General features: G+C 42.5%; 1 protein-coding gene across 1 annotated transcript in view; it reads right to left on the bottom strand.

The window, feature by feature from the left end:
• BORCS5 (BLOC-1 related complex subunit 5) overlaps positions 1 to 19,235 on the bottom strand; it is a 75,022-nt gene extending 55,787 nt beyond the window's left edge. The window contains exons 1-2 of the mRNA XM_032207765.1: positions 19,041 to 19,235; positions 18,262 to 18,405 (exon numbers count right to left, since the gene is read on the bottom strand). Of these exons, the coding sequence (XP_032063656.1) occupies positions 18,262 to 18,405; positions 19,041 to 19,098 (202 nt within the window). The 5' untranslated portion in view covers positions 19,099 to 19,235. The remainder of the gene's footprint in view (positions 1 to 18,261; positions 18,406 to 19,040) is intronic.
• Positions 19,236 to 19,641: the final 406 nt, after the last annotated feature.

The raw sequence follows: 19,641 nt of genomic DNA on the forward strand, positions 1-19,641 counted from the left end.
CAGCTCCACCACTGTCAAAGCCATTCTCCTGGGCTTTGTCTCCAGTCTGTTCACCAGGTGAAGTTGAGCACTAGCACAGGTGCAAGGAAAGGGTGAGCATTGGAGAGCACAGGACCGCAACAGCCCCCAGGTACATCGCTCTGGGGATCACACAAGGAGGTAGAATAGAACTGGGGGTAGAAAAAAGAAAACGCTCAGCAGTGACCTGATTGCTTTTCCCAAGCCCTACAGGGAACTCACGACTGTTCCTATCCGAAGTAGTGACAACACTCCCTGCTTATGCCAATCTCCCTGTTTTTCTTTCATCTTGACACTGCATTTGCAAGGAATAGATAGTTAAATATTAATTGATTACAGGTTGAAAAACAAACAGCCTAATTTCCCCACCTATTTCCAAAAGTATATCTGATCTGTCAATATGTAACAATTTTCCCTTTTCTTTTGTCCCCCGTGCAGTAGCCTTATCTTTTCCTGTTGCACATTGACCATCATGGCACACATGGGTACAGCCCGTTTTTAGCCAACTCGCTTCACCAGTTCTGTTTATTTAGAGACCAACCAATTCACATCAGTCCTTGTGCTGAGGGACAATGCTTCTGCACCTAATTCACACTTAGTGATTTTAATTGGTATTTTAAGTGGCTCCTGCAATCAAGACTTTAACTCACAGATTCTTTTATCTGCATCCAGAGGTGGTATGAAGGTAGGCAACACCACTTTTCTCTGCACAGGCAAGGTCTACAACAGGAAAAAAAATCCTCCTCCTCTTCCCACAGTTGTCCCATTGTTTGCATTAATTGATTCTTCACATTAAAAATAAATACAAATAAAAAAAGAAGTAAACACCACAAACAGAAGTAATTGGATTCAGATATTAATAAGGGTATTTGGCATTCAAAATGAAAAACGGGAAGTCTAAAATACCCCCTTATAGCTCAAGCAGTAGCTGATGAACTGGAGAAGAAATCTGTGTACACAAGACCATGAAAAGCTTGCTTGGCACTCAACTTTTGAGCCCATTGAATCCATCATTTTTCTAACCTGCCAGATGTTTTCAATCACACATGAAAGCTTTTTGGAGAAACAGACTTAAAGTGAACAGCTTTAAGTGGCTGGGGTGGATGGGTCACAGAGAAAGCGTGTAGAGGGCTGTGGGTTTTTGGTTTCATGTGGTTTGTTTTTTGCTTTTTTTTTCTTCTCCTCACTTTTTGGTTGGAATTTCTTAAGATGAGAAAGCCCGCGTCTTTCAAAAACAAAAATACTGAGGGCAATGTATGTAACAGCTGATTTAGAGAAAGTCAAGGCCAGCATTACAGAAAATCTCTGCCTTCCAGGTTGACTAAATATTCTTCTGTCTTCCTCTGCCACTGCAGAAGTCAGGCGTATTGGTATGTTTAAAACAGAAGAACCATGTAAAAACACCTTCCAAATTTTTTTAAAAGTTGAAATACATTCTTGACAGTTAACAGCTCTTGCCAACCTCTGCATTTTACATCCAAAGAATCTGCCCATTTTCATCATGTCTTTTCCCCTTTACAGTGCCTTTGACATCTGATATGTTCATTTATTAACAAGCTATTTTTCATTAAACATTAAGACATCAGTTTCAGTACTGATCAAATTCCATGTTTACTACAGTTGTAAGAATCATAACCTGCTGAATACAAGACTTAGATTCATACAAGACTTAGTTCCTCACCAACCTCCAGAAGTTGGAAGTTTTCGTCAAGTCTCTGAAATACTTTACATGCCCATTTCCACATTCAGTGATAGTTGATTCCTCCTCATGCCTGTCAACAATGCACCTCTATACACTTAAATTGTTATGCAAGCAGGTCTGCACAATCCTTATTATTTCTTCTTAACTTAAAAAATGTTCAAAATCCAGGCACTGAAGATGTAGTTTGACAACAAAGCAAGAACAGACTGAATCATGTACAACTGTCTCCTAACACAGGAGAGCAGGTAGACAATGTACACATACACACACTACTGCTTCAGTAGCAGCTAGTTATTATGAAATATTTAAATAAATTTAGGTATTTTATTCCTCTTTTCTATTGGTCATCCAATAAAAAGCTACAAATATTTCACACCTGCACACAATCTGTACAAGTCAGTGTCACAGTTTAATTAGACTCTCGCTGTGGAAAAAAAAAATCCACCTATCAAAACACCAATCTGGGCCCTTGAAATTATTTTAACTCAAGACCAATTTGATATATGAATCAAAATCTGATTTTTATCTTCAGTTCTCTTTATTAGGAAATTAAGAAAGTAAATGCCAACTGCCAGTAGTGAAGCTTACTTATAGGACACACTGCATTTGTTACTGTGCCTTGTTTTACTGGTAAGGCAAAGACAACCTGGACAAAACAGCAGCAGCCTGTGGGCTTGCACTTCTTGTAACTTCTGTGTAGCCTGGCTCAGGCAGTAGGCCGAACTGTCCACAGAGCTCCAAAATAATAGTCAAATGTCCATCTTTGAAGCAGGGTTCTCCAGCATCTTCTGCTAGACTTCTAGAGCAAATCCCCACTAGCCCCTTGAGTCTCTTGACCACTTAGTGTTAGGAAGAAATGGAGGTACAGTCAATTCCATTTTAAAGCTCAACAAGGCTCTTAGCTCCAAAGACAATGCTGTGCAAAGTTTAGATTCATCCCTGGTAAAGCAGCGATTTTCTTTCTGCAACCATGCACCCATATATCCAAGCATACTTCAGCGTTTGGGAATGGTTTCAGCTAACAAAAAAAATCTCCACCAACATTCATGAAAAAGAAACAAAGTCTCCCATCTTAACAAGCAAGGCAAGATTCCTCACAGCCTTCTCTGCTACAGAATGTAAGACTAGAGATGGGTAACTAAGGAAATGTGCAGCAATGGAAAATTTCAGGCTAGTGCAATGAAAGCAACTTAGCCACCAAACTGACTCCAAGTTTCAATTAATTCTAAAACTGGTGACAAGGTCCCTCAATGAGAGGCAGTGAAAAGCGATAGAGTAGGTATTCTACTCCAGTTTGGGCAAGTGTATAAATGCAAACATGTGCTGCTTCCACTCCAATCACCTGCTTTCTGCTATTTTTGTATCACAGAAAAACAAGATTTAATCTCACAGGAGGTAAAGCAACATGCATTGCTTGAAGTTCCATCTCCAGTATCTCTTCCACTTCCTGTTAATCCTGTTAAAGATAAACTTCTGTTTACTCAGATGAAATCAAGAAGCCTAATGAGTAAAAGGAAAATCAAAGCCTCCTCTTATGCCAGCTAGCTTTCCCTCCATGTTCAGGCTTTGTTAGCTGACAGAAGTCCATTGGACTGCTATTTCAAAGGCTAAAAAATGGTAAAACCCTGACCAGCCTTCTGTCCATCCTCCTCCGTCAACTAAACATCTCAGACCCTGCCTTGCAAAGAGATCAGTCAGCACCAAAAACATCACCAATTCCTTTCCGGCAGTTTTATTTATGACTTATAACATATTGAAAGAAACGTTTTACTAGCAATTGAAAGAAATGTTTTACTAAGCAGTTTTATTTGAAACTTGTGAAATATCACCAGGTTAACAAGTAGCGCAGCACCTACCTCCTGCTTCTTGGAGCTCAACACATCTTTTGGGGCTCACCCAGAAGAACTAAAAGCAAAGGGTTACAAAATGACAGAGACAAATGAAAACCTTTTTTTTTTTTTTTCCCTCTAAAATCTTTCAATCGTTATCACTTACAATGTGGTGATCTCTGCAAAGACCACACTTTCCAGGGAGCTCTATGGAAACATCCCATTTACACTGCCTCAACTGGTATCAGAAGAAGGTTCTTCACCAAGAGGGTGGTTGGGCACTGGGACAGGCTCCCCACAGCAGTGCTCATGGCACCAAGCCTGCTGGAGTTCATGCAGCATTTGGACAATACTCTCAGACACATGGTCTAATTTTTGGGTGGTCCTGTGTGGATCCAGGAATTGGACTCTACGATCCTTGTGATCCCTTCCATGTCAGGGCATTCTGTGATTCCGTGAATAACAAGCGGTATCTGCAGTGCCCGGGACTCCAGGTCAGGTTCCAGTTACAGACACTGAGCGCAGAGCAGGTGTAAGGTGCCAAGGCACAGCTACATTGGCCACGGTAAGTCACAGAAGTGTCCTATCCTTGAATGACTGCCTAGACACGCAGGAAAAAAACAATCCTCTGCAACAGGCACGTAACACAATAAAAGCATAGCAAGAGATGATCACTTGTCTGGGCCAAATAACATCTGAAAATGAAAGCAGTTCTCCAGGAGAAAGGTATTCCTCTGCACTGTGTTTGTGTTTTAACTTGAAATGTTGCTTCCCATCCCTCTGAGCTGGCATGGGGGTTAAGGAAGTTTGCAGAAGTGATGAATTTTAAATGAGGAAGCTCAGGCTCCAGTAATACTTTACCAAGGTCCGAGTGCTGAAGAGACATGTTCTGCCAGCAATCTCACATTGAGCAGCAGTGAGATCAGGGGGAGGGGTGCACACACAAGCAATTTTGCATGGTGTCTCACTAAAACAAGTTTAGGCAAGTATTTTAGGTTGCTTGCAGGAGCATTTGAATTTTTAAAAACTGGTTACATGCAAATGTGTTGTAGCCTCAAGTTCCTGGTAAGCTGCCAGCATGTCCCTGAGCACCAAAAGGCTCAGACAGCACATAATGAAGGACATTATTCTCCAGTTGATGTCCAGATGTTTTGGTACACACCTCCCATTAACACATTGATGAAAAGAGAATCCAATAAATCCCTTGCAAAGTCAAAGGACTTTTACTGGCATTATAGACTTGAGACAAGGTATCTTAATGACTTTTCCAAGGCAACAGAGATGGAGGTTCAAGACATTCCCCTTCCACCCAACCTCCCCACAGAAATTATTTGGGAATAATGAAGCATTGGATTTTAAGCTGAGCAGACACATTTGATCAATAAAAACATTCACCCCAAACACACGTTCATTTAAGCAAGACTAGCTCAGGGAACACGGGGTAGGAGCCCAGAATTGTATGCCATCACTTAACAGTCACAATTCCAACCCCTTTTCCCTCCCTTCTCATTTCTCCTGCCTCTCCTCATCCACTCACTACAGGGTCTCAACTCATACTGTGTTGTGTACTGTGACAGCACCAAAATTTTTAGAGCTGGTGATGAACTGGAGCTAAGATCTGACAGCTGAACATTTTGGGCCTGAGGCTGGGGGCAAGAAGAGTGTGTTACTATCATTTTCTTGTCACATCAGTTCCCCAGTTCCATTCCCTCTGCTGGAAAAACATCTTTCCCAGCACAGTAGGCCTCTATGGACTATGTACCAGTTTCAGACTTCAACACACCTATGACCAGAAGAGTCTTGCTGAGAAAATACTAGGAAACTCCACGTTGCAGATGGTGCACCTAGGCTAGGATCAACAGCCAGGAACAGGAGCTGAACCCAAAGTGCTCCCCTGTGAATTACTGATTTCTACTTACGCTTTCTCACCGTACACACTTTGAAAACAACTAGTACCAACAACTGAAAATAGGTGTCACACAAGACTTCTACTTTTGAAGATCAAAAAGATTTCTGAAAGGCTTTCAGATGAAGAACTGGACCTCTGCAGCATTTCTCTTTCCAGAACCAACATTGTTTTAGTCTGTAGTTGTCTCTGTTACTCGTGGCTCAGCTCGCAGCTCCAGCTGGTACCAAAACCTAGGTCACTGACCACAGTGAAGGTAACGAGAAGACAAATGTTAATGAAGGGCTTAAAGCGAACGCAGTTTTCAAGGCACTGTTTCAACGCTTCCAGCCGTTTTCAAAGACATCTACCGATACTTCTGTATTACAGTGGCACCTGGTGGCAGTTGCCTAGACTGCAGTTCTCAGTTCTCAAAGGATACAGAAACAGAAAAGCAAATTAGAAAAACAGAAATAAGAGTGCAGCATCGAGATTAATGATTCCTGCTGAGCCTCATTACTTCTGAGGCAAGGAAAACACAGAGGTTTCTCTCTTACACAGCACCAGCACAGATTAGCAGCCTGTGACACTGTCTCACCAGCAGGTGCTCAGCTGGCAGAGTCAAAGGCATTAGGTACTACACCCACTATCACACTACCATTTTACTTCACCTTCCAATTGGGTGCAGTACCTCTTTGCCAGACTGATGAATGCAGTGAAAATTGTCCAGTTTTACTAGCTGAGCTTCTCAGGTCTTCCACTGTAACACTGACCTGCACTCTGCCCTCCAGAGCAAGTTACAGAAGTGACTTCCAAATGATATTCCCACTATATCCACTAGATAACTGTAGCCTGCAGTCAGATAATTGCAATCTTTTGTTTGCAGAAATGCAACTGCAATACAAGATACTCTTGAAGAGTTAGATGAGACTTGTCTAACTCTTGCCTCTTTCTATATCAGTCAGATACATAAAAAAATGCAACAAACCACAGGTGCGTTCAAACAGCAGCCTAGTGTTTTCACTGCTTGCTCTTAACATCAGAAGAAGTACTGATTAAGAGCACGTGCACTTACTTCTGCCCTTCAACTCTTTATTAAGTGAAAATAATATATTGATATAGGGTCACAAGCCAGCTTAAGGTGGATGTCTAATACAACAGTCAATCAGGCAGGCATGACATTTTATACTTAACTTGCACATCAAAGCCAACCGGGGCATATCTCATGTCTCTCCTCAAACCACGTGCTAGAATTACCATCAGTAAACATTCTGGAATATGAGAGAGGTGGCCTTCTGCCACAAAGGTAAGAGTATCCAGGGATCTCACCTACTTGCACACACAAGAAAAAAAGTTTGAACAAAAAAATCCCCAAGTATCTAAGACATCAGTACACAAAAGGCACTTATGTCACTCCAGTACAATGCCCCAAGCTTCTCAAATGTCTTAACACTGCACAGTGATAGAGTTTCCACCAAAAAAAAAAAACAACCACCCTCCCCAGGCACTAAAACTCTGCTACAGAGCATGCCAGGGATGAACAGTTTTACCAAAGCTGAGAAGCTTCTCAGTAGCACCTCTCATGCCAAAGGCTGTTTGGAAGCCCTTGGCCATACACAGGGCCAAGGAAGTGGCCAACACAGAAGGAGGTACATGGGTAAATAAAGGGTGTGTGAGAGTGAACAAGGTAGTGGGAATCCTCATCTCTAGTCCCTTCTCCTGAGTCACAAATGCTTTCTAGCTTACAGTTCATTAACGCAGAGTGCATAAACCAACAAGCACAAAACCCCAAGGCTGTCCCCATCTCCTGAATAGCCAAGTGCAACGTTGAGCTAGCCTAAGGGTCAGGATGAGATGCGTGGGAAGAGGTTGAGAGGGCATCACATCTAACAAAAAACTTATTGCACAACATCCCTCCCTGTCTCCAAAACATGCTTATTAGTGTTAAACTTCAAACATCTACCTTAGCACTCCGCCATATGAACATGAAACTATACAGAAACACACACAGTTTGCGTATTTCACACAAACACAAAAATCTCCACTCTGCTGAAACCCACAGGAGCTTTGCCACTGACTTCAGCAAAGTCAGTTTCACCCTGAAACTACTGCATTACCACATTAAGCTACTGATTTACAGTGTGAACTGCCCCTGTCTATGACTAATGCCTCTTCTCTGACAACTACCATAGGATAATAAAGGCTTCCAAGGTCATCTGCAACTACAACAGTCAGTAATTCCACTTTCTACCCAACATCACCGCTAGTCTTTTTTTTTTTTTTTTTTTTTTTTTTTTAGTATTGCAAATTAAAAAGCAGCACCTCTGGCAGATTATCTGCATTTCAGAATTTTATCTGGATCTCAGAATTCAATATTCAAGAGTTGGACTTGATGATCCTTAAGGGTCCCTTCCAACTCAGGATATTCTATGATTCTATGATTTAATCTGCAACGGTGCATCTGCTGGTTTGCATGTGCAACATTGCTGATAACTTAGCCACGTATACCATGAGCAGGCTTGCACAGAAAATAGAGGGAATATTATGGAATTGCAGTATTGCAGGCCTCACTGTTCAAACCAAATGAACCATGAAACTCCTCCTATTTTCCTTTCTGTTAGGCTTCCCTAAGAAAGGAATAGAGGCAGATCAAATTTGATTCTAAACTTCAAGGTCTTGTAACAATGAGCTTGCTGACCTGTACTTTATTACTTGCTTGCTGATCTCATCTTACATAATTGTACAGAGGGAACATGGTTACACTAAGCTCCTGCTGTAGTGCTTTGCTAACAAGATTTAGGGCTTGAGTAGACTTTTTTCCCCCCATACTTCTACCTTAATGACCTTTTTATCTTTACATAATTTTAGTAAGTCAAACCCTTAATTAGGAGGAGGGGTATTATCTGCGTATGACTTTGGGGAATCTGCTTTTTATTCTACTAACAGTGTCTGCATAGGGAAATAAAGACAAGAGCACAGCATTTGAATGTGATTGGATCCATGTGATGTTATAGAAAATGTGGTTAACTACAGACAAACAGTAGACATAGATGTATGCACCCATCCTTTACCTTGATCAAGTTTATTTAACTTAACATGCATAACAAATAAAATTATATCATCAAGAATTAGTGACTTAAGGTGTAATGATTTACACTGTGCCCATTGGTTAATTATAACTTTTCTTAATAAACTGATTGGACAAAAAAAAAAAAAAAAAATCTCCTGATTGTGGAGAAACAGATAAACTCCTATGAGGCAGAAATCATTTACCAACACTTAGAAGGAAAAAAAAATAAATTGATTTTCCAAAGCAATCCATTCCAACACCATTGCAGGTCTAGCCGCAAGATAGGAAGCATTCAAAAAACAGCCAGTGATCAGGCAGTAGAACTTCAAAAGCACAAGTTAAAAGCAAACTGCACATATAAAGTTTGTGCATCTGGTATGTATAGTGTATACATACTATATATAGCTTAAATACTGTCTGCACACAACTACAGACCAGCAGTGTGAGTGAACAAGGACTAACCAGTGTCGCTTGCTTGGCAGATGTTTTCTGTCCATCAGCCACACACCCACCAGGCAGCACACAGCTCACTGACCTGTGCTGTAAGTCTGTCCAGCTGCACAGCTCTAGAATACGGATTCTGGGCCAAAACACTTTGAGGTGGTATTTTTTGGCTGCTTTTTTTTTTCTTTGCCCCCCTTACCCACCCCCCCCCCTCTTTCTTTTTTTTAAAGCGGTAGGAGATGAGAGTTTATGGATGCAGGAGTCTTCCAGAAGCATTTCACACACTTCTGCTTCCTGCTTTGCATTGACAGTTTTACTGATTCCTAATGGCACAACTGTCCTGGACTTAGCTACAAAGTGTATCAGTATATCATCTATATCAGAACATGCCTACATTTCTCATTAGCATAGTAAATGGTCCCTTTTTTTGCCATTTACTATCTGTGTCAGAGATCCCCCCAGGAACTCAGTGGACCGCTTCATGATCCCTTCAGTCACAGAACGGCTCGGGTTGGAAGGGACTTAAAGATCATCTAGTTCCAATCCCCTTGCCACGGGCAGGGATGCCACCCAGTAGATAAAGTCTCTGATCAACAACTTACTTTGGTCCCTGTGTGACTGACACATCCCAGATACAATATCTTCTGTTTTCTCTACATCCAAGCATTTGATGTTTAACACAGCTGTCCCTATCCAGTGAACACAATGTACTTCGAGATACTAACAGTTGAAAGAATAAAAGTGAAAGGAGCAGTAAGCATCACATTGGCCCACTAAAGAGGAGAGAACCAAACTAACAGCACTAGGAGAATGCTTTCTTTAGGTCCTTCTTTTCCTTTGATCCCAATCATCCAACAGAGGGGTGAAATACTTTTGAGACTTTGGTCCACTGAATAATGCTGTTACTGTATCTCTATAGGAACAGACTTGGAGATTCATCGTTCCACATATACGTGTATATCCATCTAGTCCTACTCGGACATTTTAAGAGGAATGTTTCTTTGCAGGCAATTTTCACTGATACAAAACATACAGTTCGTTGGGGTAGACGTGTCAGAGGAAATACATCCACAGACACCAAACAGGGAAGACAGAAGGACAAAGTTCACAGGTCCTTCAATCACATACTCTAGCAAGTCTTATGAGCAAGTCTTAACTTATGAGCAAGATGATAATGCTGAATAGAGGGAAAAAATTATCCAAATTTAGATGCCTAGAGTCCTTTGAGGTCTCCAAAATAAAGTGTAATGTATATGCTCTCCCAGCATACACGTCCTAGAAAGACTGGGAGATTACCTACACATTCTGTGAACACTTTAATTACACTATGTATTTTGGTTGTTATAAATAAGGAGTTTCTTTTGCATTTCACCTTAATCACTTAACAGTGATTTCAAGGTAAGCTGGTCAACACAGGTATTCCTCACGACAGTGCATGACACATCTATAAACCAGGACATTGACAACTCCTTACCACGTGGTATTTTTCCTCAGCACATCTTTTGAGGTATCCAAAGGGTGGCTGCACCCCAAGAGCCATCCTGGCCAGCTGGAGAACTCTGTCACAGAAGCTCTGTGAAAGTAAAGGAAGGAGAACCTGCGGGTGACTTGTAATGACAAACAAAGTTTATTCACGTCCAGCAAGGTGGCGAGGAGGAACCTTCCATGTCTGAGGAGCTATGAGGTTCAGTCAGGAGCCACAGCTCCTGGAGCTTGAAGGTACTCATCTAGGAAAAAGAATGCCAGGCTAACAGTCTAAGCAGACATGCACATGCTTATTCTTTTTCATCTGCCAAAACCTAAGTTATACTACACAGAGTGGAATAGCGTGAGAAGGGAGAGGGTGGGAAGGACGAGGGAAAGGCACATAACTGAGTATCCGCAGTCCTTTACACCCTTCCAACTGATGTTGAACATATAATTTGAACAGTACCTAACCACAGACTCAAATACTCACACAAAAAGTAATTAACCCAGGTCTCCAAATAGTTAAACCTCTGAGAAACATATGGAAACTTGCAACTACCTCTTGAAAGGAAAGCTCCTTTCCTTAAAATGGGGGCATCTGTTAGGTTCTGCTTTTGAAAGTTAGTTACAAGTCATGAAAGCAAAATGGAGAGAGATGGTTCCCCAAAATACAGGGGAATACTCACCGGTCCACAAGACTTAAAAAATAAAACAGGCTGGAGAGCACTCACATCACCACTCTTGGTGTTTCTTTCTGCCCATGTGCTCATTTTCACAGAGCTTGTTACGAGTACTAAGCATGGAGTCCATCTGTATTGCAAATCCTGTTAGAACTCTGAACACTCAGCAATGCTGGTGAGTGCTGTAATAAGCAGATCTTCCTTGTAAGCCATAGGGGCAGAATTCAAAAAAAGGACTGAAGTATCACAATGCCCAGATTTATAAGAATAAAATTTCCTTGTCATATGCTATTAGCTAAATTCCCTAGACAATATGTGGAAGAAATAGCATACAGTGTGGTAACAATATGTGGAAGAAATAGCATACAGTGTGGTAGGAAAAAAAAAAAAGATGTAAACCAGTCAGCAGAAATTACTGAGGAGTGTGATGTGATAAAATACATTGCTCTAAGTTCCACAAGGCTCAGAGTCTCAACATCCTTCCTCTACATGCTGTTCCAGAGAATACAAATACATTGATATTTTCATTAGAAAATAATTATATAGGGATAAACAGTCCTTTCAGCTGCCTAAACACAAGCTTAGATTTCCCATGATTGAGGATAATAGAAGATCAGTATGGATTTCGCCTCTTTTCTCTCTCAAGAGATTCCTTAGCATCTCCCCACACTTTTCTGCTGAAAATGTGCACCAGCTGCAATAAACACACCACTGCCCAGCTTTTGCCTCAAACCATCTTCAGACAAAAGTACATTCCTCATGCTGGACGTATCTTGCAAGACTCTCTGCTACATAACTTTGGATCTCCTTACACTACTGTCAGGTAAACTATACTCTAGACTCTGAAGAGTAAAGGCCTCAGCTTTTGCTTTGTGAAATACCTTGATAAATGAAGGAGGATATGGATATGGATAAAAGGCAGCGTGGTAAGAAAAGACCTCAGTGGGTTAGCCATAAGCTATTCTTTTAGTTCTAATTCATGCCTGATAGATCTTTACAAATTGTGTCCCTAAAAATATTAAAGACAGAAATACTACAACCCTTTGCAACCTTTTTCCATACTTTGCTGTTCTTACAGAAACAGCAGTGGTGTTTATAAGACAGGAATCCAGCCACATCAGGCTAGGAGATGATAATGAGTGGCCCATTAAAACCTTCATATGGCTGCACACTCCATATACCACGTATGTCTGGCAAACAAAGGAATGCAGCACACCACTAGTAACTTGCAGCAGGGCTACACAGAAGACACCTCTCATTCATGCAGTGTGCCTGGGAATGTAGGTGAGTTCAAAACAAGAGTCTCAGCTCCCCTTGCTAACTTCCTTTCTCTCGCTGTTGGTGATCAGGAGTTCCTTCAACAGAAGACAGAGTCAGAGAATCGTTAAGGTTGGCAAACACCTCCAAGATCATCTTGAAGACTGTCCAACCATCACCCTACTACACACATTGTATTATGGCAAACGTATTTAGCAATCTCAGCACAGAACCCAGACCTAAATTTTTTATAAGCAACAGTCTCTAGTTACATACCAGCACGTTGCTTAACACACAGAACTGATCCCTGCTCTCAGGGGAACTTGCATTCAACAAGCCTAAGACTGCTAGAGAAAACAAAACAAGAAGCATGGGATCATCACATTCTTGTGCAGCAGGCTAAGCAGGGATCAGCAACAGCCTCAAGAATTAAATATCTAGCATAAAAATAATGATTATTATTTTTTAAGTTTAGGTAAGATTTCCCTCATAGGTAACTCAGAACACAAAACAGGGTTGCTGAAGTACCTCTAAACATCCACAAGCCAGTACTCAGCAAACCTGTGGTATGTATGGCATCCTGAACCACTCAGTACCACTTGTGCTTCCAAGAGAAGCTGCCAGGACATTGGTAACAGCTTCCTCCAGACAAGGAGTAAAGGGCAAGGAAAATGGCAAGACAAAAGAACTGCCAGTGTTTACGGACAACTTGTTGCCACAAGTTTATTTGGAATTGCTGAGGGTGTTGTTTTAGTTACCAGTGCGTGAACAGAGCTATATGAGAACACCCACCTAGGAAACCACTGCGGTCCTCCCTGCACTGCCACCCAGAGAGCAGCCGTGATGGACTGCAGCGCAGGACTTCAAACCCAACACATCAAAAAGGCATTTGCTGTCAGGCTGTTTAGACAAATAGATAAGCTGAGGAGGAGCCTTGAGGGTGTTTGCCAGGCACACAGAACAGATTCCAGTTTTCATTTTAGGTCAACTAAGTTACTATCTGGCCATGAATTTAACTTCCTAAATGTTGGGAACACATTTCCCCAATAGAGTGCAATCATCATCATCAGGAAATAATCTGTCACCTCAGAGAAACCCAAAACACTGACACAAGAAGAGGAAGCATAACCACACACCCAGTTAAGATAGAAGACCCCATATACAGAGCTAGTTTCCAGCTAGATCCAAAGTTACAGCAAAGAGATGAGTTCAGGGATCGTCGTTTTGGGTAGACAACCCAGGCGTATTCCAAAAGTAGATTAATCACGTCTTTACTAGTAATAACCATTTCACCACCTACTTTGTAGAGGACTCTGTATGATACCATTACTAGATACAGAGGAAATAGACAACATTTAAAATATTTTTTTTTCAACGTCATTACCAATACCATCAAGAGGTAAGGAAGTTACCAGTCTTGATACAGACAGGCTGCTGTCTGGGCACCTCCTTCGTCTTCATCTCTGCCACTTACACACCAACTCTATGCCTGTATGTCCAGAAGCAAAAGCAACAAGGAGAAAATTCCCCTTGTCAGCCTGGATGCTCATTGAACTACTGTGCAGTATATCTCAAAAGAAGACAATGAAAGTCATTCTTGCACAATGTGAAGAACTAGTGTCCAAAACAAGAATAATCTCCCTTCCCATACCTGTTTGCTACTTGACCTTGTAGCTTTGCACTAAACCAAACAAAAAGCAACTTTAAAGTGGCCTTTTTCTATAGAATCCATGGGCTACTGCAAGACTTTGGCTTTCAGATTTACCAAAAACCTCTCTCAATAAAGCACAGAAATAACTTGCTACAACATTCCCTTTTCAAAAAGACAAAAAAGCTAGATTCTGCAAATCTCTTAATAGACATACATATCACAGTAACATTAACTGGCCTGATGTCTAAGAGGATTTGGAAGTGACAAAATGCATATGTACTTTGAAATTAACATCTGACTTGCCTTGGCCAGCAGAAGCAAAAAGTCACTGCCTTTTTGGCAGCTTTTGTCAATCAGCAGGTCTCAAATGCTCACAATGCAACCAAGGTGATAAGAACCATTAAATCAGGTTGGAGAGCAAACCAATCGCAAAATCCTGGACAACAGGGTGGAGATGCAGCAAAGTTTTTATTCCTACTATCAAGCTCCCTGCATGTTATGTTTGCACTAGGTCTTGCTGACCTAGTACAAAATAGGGATTACATCTGCATTTGGATGACTATCTCTTGAAAAGTTTCTTCTATATTGCTAACATGCATCAATACATCCTTTATATACACCCATCTATTTTGTTTAACCTAACACTGCACTGCTACCAGAAAGGTCTCAATCTTTCCTGAAGCTTGAGAGAGAAACTGATGCCCTTTGAAAGAATGCAGTAAGCATTTTGTTTCTGTGGCACAAAGTTAAAACCTAAACACCCTTCTCAGAAGCTTTTGGGAAGTTTTGTAACAGTGCTTAAGTCCTTAGGACAAGTGTCTTATTTCACCAAGAAAATTTGCATAGTTAAAAAACACAGTATTATTCCACATGTAAGAGATCCACTTTCCCCTGCAACTCAAAGAATATGACTTATTTTATACACAGCTGGTTATGGCTCTATGCTATAAACAGACTGAGAATCAGGGACATTGAACAGAGATAAGTTCATTTTTTATGCAAATATCCCCAGGAAGCAGCATAAAGGAAAGAAACAGCAGATCACATTTTGTTCTGTACCGCTTATGAAGCAGTCGCTGAAAGGAATGCTTGACACAAAGGAGAATTCTGGTTGGAGGCTTCCTCTTTTTCACTCGGGAGACTTTATACTTGCTCCTCACTTAAAATAAATAAATAAATAAAATAAATCAATTGTCAAACAGTGAAGTTCTTTGCTAGTATTTCTACCAGAAGACTTTTTGCATAGCCAACTACTCTGTACTCAGATATGTAACAGTTACTGTAGAAAAACAGTCAGGCACGTAATTCCTAGGCGTAACTCCCTAAGAGTACACCTTTTCCTCTCACTTCGGGTAGAATTGGGATTTGACTTTTGTCAATATAATGGCAAAATAACAGGCATCCACCATAGCTGTAACTCTAAGATGCAGATTTTTCCAATGAAGCCAAGGAAAACCTCGTATGAAAGATGTAATGGACATGATACTGACAGTTTCTTACAAGTGAGGGCGTACAATTGCAGAGACCTCCAGTGTCACTGGTCACAGCAAAATCAACTCAAGACAGCTAGGAGAGACTTGTACTTCAGCAGCTTTTCAGTGCTTTGTCTTCTGTGAACATTCATTCTCTTTGTGATCATGTGCTTCCCCAACCCATTAATTTAACGATTAGGCTTCTTTTGAGAATTTAAAATAAAGCCCTTGGCTTTGCCTAGCCAAGGAGAAACAAAAAGAAAGTGAAGCATACAATGGTTATGAGTTCACGTTTTGAGCTCTCCAAGCTAGCAGCTCATAAGACACAAGTTTCAGGATTAACTCCTAGAAGATCTCTTGCTCTCATCTTTATCCATTCCAGGACCATAATGTTGTATGTGAAGAACAGAGATGAGACCAATCCCGAACAGAACAGGTTCTCAAGCAGGACTGTGGCCTCTCAAGTCTTGGCTCAGGCTACACCTCTTTCTGTACCGAACACAAGCATCGCAGTCCTGTTATTCAAGGAATAGTGTATTTGAGGCTGAAAAACTGTTCACATGGGCCAACACAATCTAACATGCAATACTCGTCAGCAGTCACCAGATGTCACCATATCTCAAGAGACACGGGGAAAGACATTAGCAGACCAAGCAACTGAAATAGAAAAGTTTCCTGTCATACGCACACACCCCTTCAGGTCCACAGTAAGATCAGCAAAAGCAACTCAGTAACCTAGACAGCTGCCCATCAAGTAACGTAATGTATGCATATTTAGGAGTTAAAGGGCCTGGACTGGTGATCTGAGGCAGTGCCCTCTGGCTCCTCAACCACCCACCCAGGAATGCTGCCCCTGGAAGTGGTCACATCGCAGCCCTGCTTCCAAGGAATTCCATAGCTCTCATACAAGCCAGGTTCAGCCCACCACAGCTCAAGGCTGGGTGGAACTGACACTGTCATCAAACACTCACAAACACAATAATCTCAGTGCCAGATCCTAACACATCTTGTAAGTTTGGAGTCTCGGATTAAAGCTTATTTATTACCTTTGTGAATCTGGGTTACAGCATTCACATTTCAAACTGCCAGTGATGAGATTTCAGTTCTGCCTTTTGTATGACGTAGGATGCATGCAAAGTGTGTTCTCACCAAAAGTAATGAAACTACCTGCTGCTGACACCCACACTGCAAGCCTCAAAAAAAATCTTACAGTCAATTCTAAAACAGTAGTGAAAGTGTCAGGAATAAATCAGATACAGATTTCTATGACATCACCATCTGCAGAATCAAAAAATACATATATAAGCAACACACATTCTCCTTGGTCAACAGGAAGAGCAGTACCAGTCCTAGACATATTCAGGGTTGCTTTTCTCCTATTCAGTGGTCTCCCCATCTTTTAACCTCCTCCAATGGAAATGGTACTGCTAGTGCCACACAGATCTAGATCCCCATCCAGCAGTACCCAACACCAAATACTTGGCCCGCTGGGGTATCATAGTACCCACAAGTACTAGTCCTGTTTTAAGTTGAAATAATGAAAATAAATAAAAGTAAAGAGTTTGTCTAAAAAGCGATGTTACATCATCTCTAGCAAAGCCTGAAGGACAAAGCGGCTGCCACACCTTCCCAGCTGCCATGTGTGAATTAGTAGCACTCAGACCAGTGGTGCCTAAACTCTTGTTTGTACAAGAACACTTCACTCCTTCCAGCAGCAGGAAAGGCTAAACATGCCAGCAGCTCCTCACTGTAACAGCAGGCCTACAAGGCATGAATGAGCAAGCAATACAGCCAACATACATAATTCACAGTAAGACTCAAACTTAAAAAAAAAAAAAAAAAAAAAAAAAAAAAAAAAAAAGATATTGGTTCACTGAGTGTGAATACACAATGTAGCAGACACAAGTTTGATGACCCACACCGTTCCAGGAGGAGGAGGCCAGGAGCAGGCTCAATTCATGCAGGCTGTTCCAGACATCTTCCTTCCCAAGGAGCTTTCAGGTAACAAGGAAGATGCTATGCACAGCCTCCAGGAAAAGGGTTAGAGAAGAGTTACACAGAGCTAGGCCACAAAGCACATGAATGGTTTCTAGTAAACTGTAGACTTGATAACTGTGATTTAGATCTTCACTTCCCTTTGAATCAAACAGGGGGGCAAAGAATTGGTGCAGGGGAAATAAAAAAAAAAAAAAGCTGTGAGGAAAGGAGACAAACCGAGGGGAATTTAAAGGGTCCACTGATATAAAGCGATATCATCAACACAGAGCTTAAGGACACTCCCCACATGAGCGTCACCTTTTATTCCCCTGTTCCAAAGAAAGAACGAGATCTGATCTAGACTGGAAACCCCAAGAATAAATCTTGACTTCAAGCAACTAAATCTGTACACACGTAGCTTTACTCCAAGATAGTAACATGGAGATGTTTTTCAGAGCAAGAGCAAAACTGGAGACTGTAGTCCACAGTATATCAGAATGCAACATAGCATCTCTCATCAACAGCCTTGCAAACCAGTAGCACTGGGAAAACTGGGAAGCTTAGAGCTGTTTTGCCTCCACAGTAGATGGCTCTACATCAGAGAACATTATTAGCACACTTCTAAACCAGTTCGCACTCCATATAGAAGATTATGAAACACCAAAAGAAGGCAAGGTTTGAAAAAAGGGCAGGGGTGCGAAGAACACAGAAATGTGAATTTCAGTAGGAAGCTCAGTACGCTGCAGAGCACATACTCTATTTGGCACAAAAAAAAAAAGGGCCTTCAAAAACAGAGGAAAATCACTTACCTTTTAAAAGGGGCTGGAAAGTTGGGATTTCCTGCAGTTTTATGACATCTGGATCATTGCTCACGTTCCGGGAGGATTGTGTTCCTGGGGCCACCACCACAATGTCATCCATTTTTGCTCGTTGCTTGGCTGGGGATGGAGATGCTAGAAGGATTGGAGGGTGGGAGAAGGAATGCATAAACAAATTAATATGCAGATTTCATCAGAATTTAACCCTGAAAGCACATTAACGTGTTCAACAGAGAGCAAGTATGCTTTATACAGAATAAACACATCCCTGAGATAACTGACAACCCTCCCTCCTCCCCCTCTCCCCAGTAACATGTCACGTTCAACAAGTTTTTTCAGAACAAGGTAACGGTGCTGGTTAAGGACGTGTTGACTTCTTGCTCCAGCGATAACCCAAGGTGATTTCATTTCATCAATGAAGGCTGAAGGCGAAAGCTACCAGAAACTTTTCATCTGTCAGCGCTCCACCGCAGTAAGGCTCTTTCACGTCCTTATATTTTGGGGAACGCTTCAGTCCAACAGCTTAACATTTGGGAGCCCCGTTTCCACACCACACGCGTCCTGCTTTCACCCCCAGGACTCCCCGCACACCGCCGACACCCCTCTGCCTTCCCCCGGAGGCCGGCATCCCCGCTCCGCCCTTCCCCACGGGGCCGCCGGGCACCGCAGCGAGCGAGGAGGGCACCCGGGGCTGCCGCCCCCAGCAGCCGCTTCGCCTCTCGCCCCCGGGGTCACGGTGGCAGCGCCCCCGGCTCCCCTTGGCCACCGACCTGAGGCGCCGGGCTCGCCCGGGCGGCTCTCGGCCTCCGCGCTCTGCTCCGCTCCCATGGCGCACAACCGCGCTGCGACGAGCCGAGCCGAGCCGAGCCGAGCCGAGCCGAGCCGTGCTCGGCCTCCTCCACCCCGCCGCCCTGCAGCCTGCAGCGCGGGGGCCGCCGCTACCGCCCGGGCTTCCTGCCGCCTGCGCCCGGGTCAGGGCAGGCCCCGCCCGGCGCCCCGGCCAGGCGGAGCTCCGCTTAAAGGCACCGGCAGGGCCGGGAGAGGGGCTGCCCGACCCCCCCCGGGGTCTCCTTTAATTCATTTATTCATTTTAATTCATTTCCCTGGTCGTGTAGTGGGAAGTAAACCCGCCAAACCCCCCAGCGTTAAGGTCTGTACCCCAGTGGGCCCGGTAAAAATGCAAGCTCCGCAGGGTCTCACTGCTCTCCTGTGGCTGTGTGTGTGTGTTTTTGCGGGAAACAGCACCGCCTTTTGAAAATAAAGCGTGTTTGTCCATGGTAACTCGCCAGACAGTAACACACAGGAAGCAGCCGGCACTAACCATGTTTATCATGAGCAGGAATGAGATAAAAACAGCCCAGACTGAAAGGT

This window comes from Aythya fuligula, chromosome 1 (assembly GCF_009819795.1).
Source record: "Aythya fuligula isolate bAytFul2 chromosome 1, bAytFul2.pri, whole genome shotgun sequence".
Lineage (NCBI taxonomy): Eukaryota > Metazoa > Chordata > Aves > Anseriformes > Anatidae > Aythya > Aythya fuligula.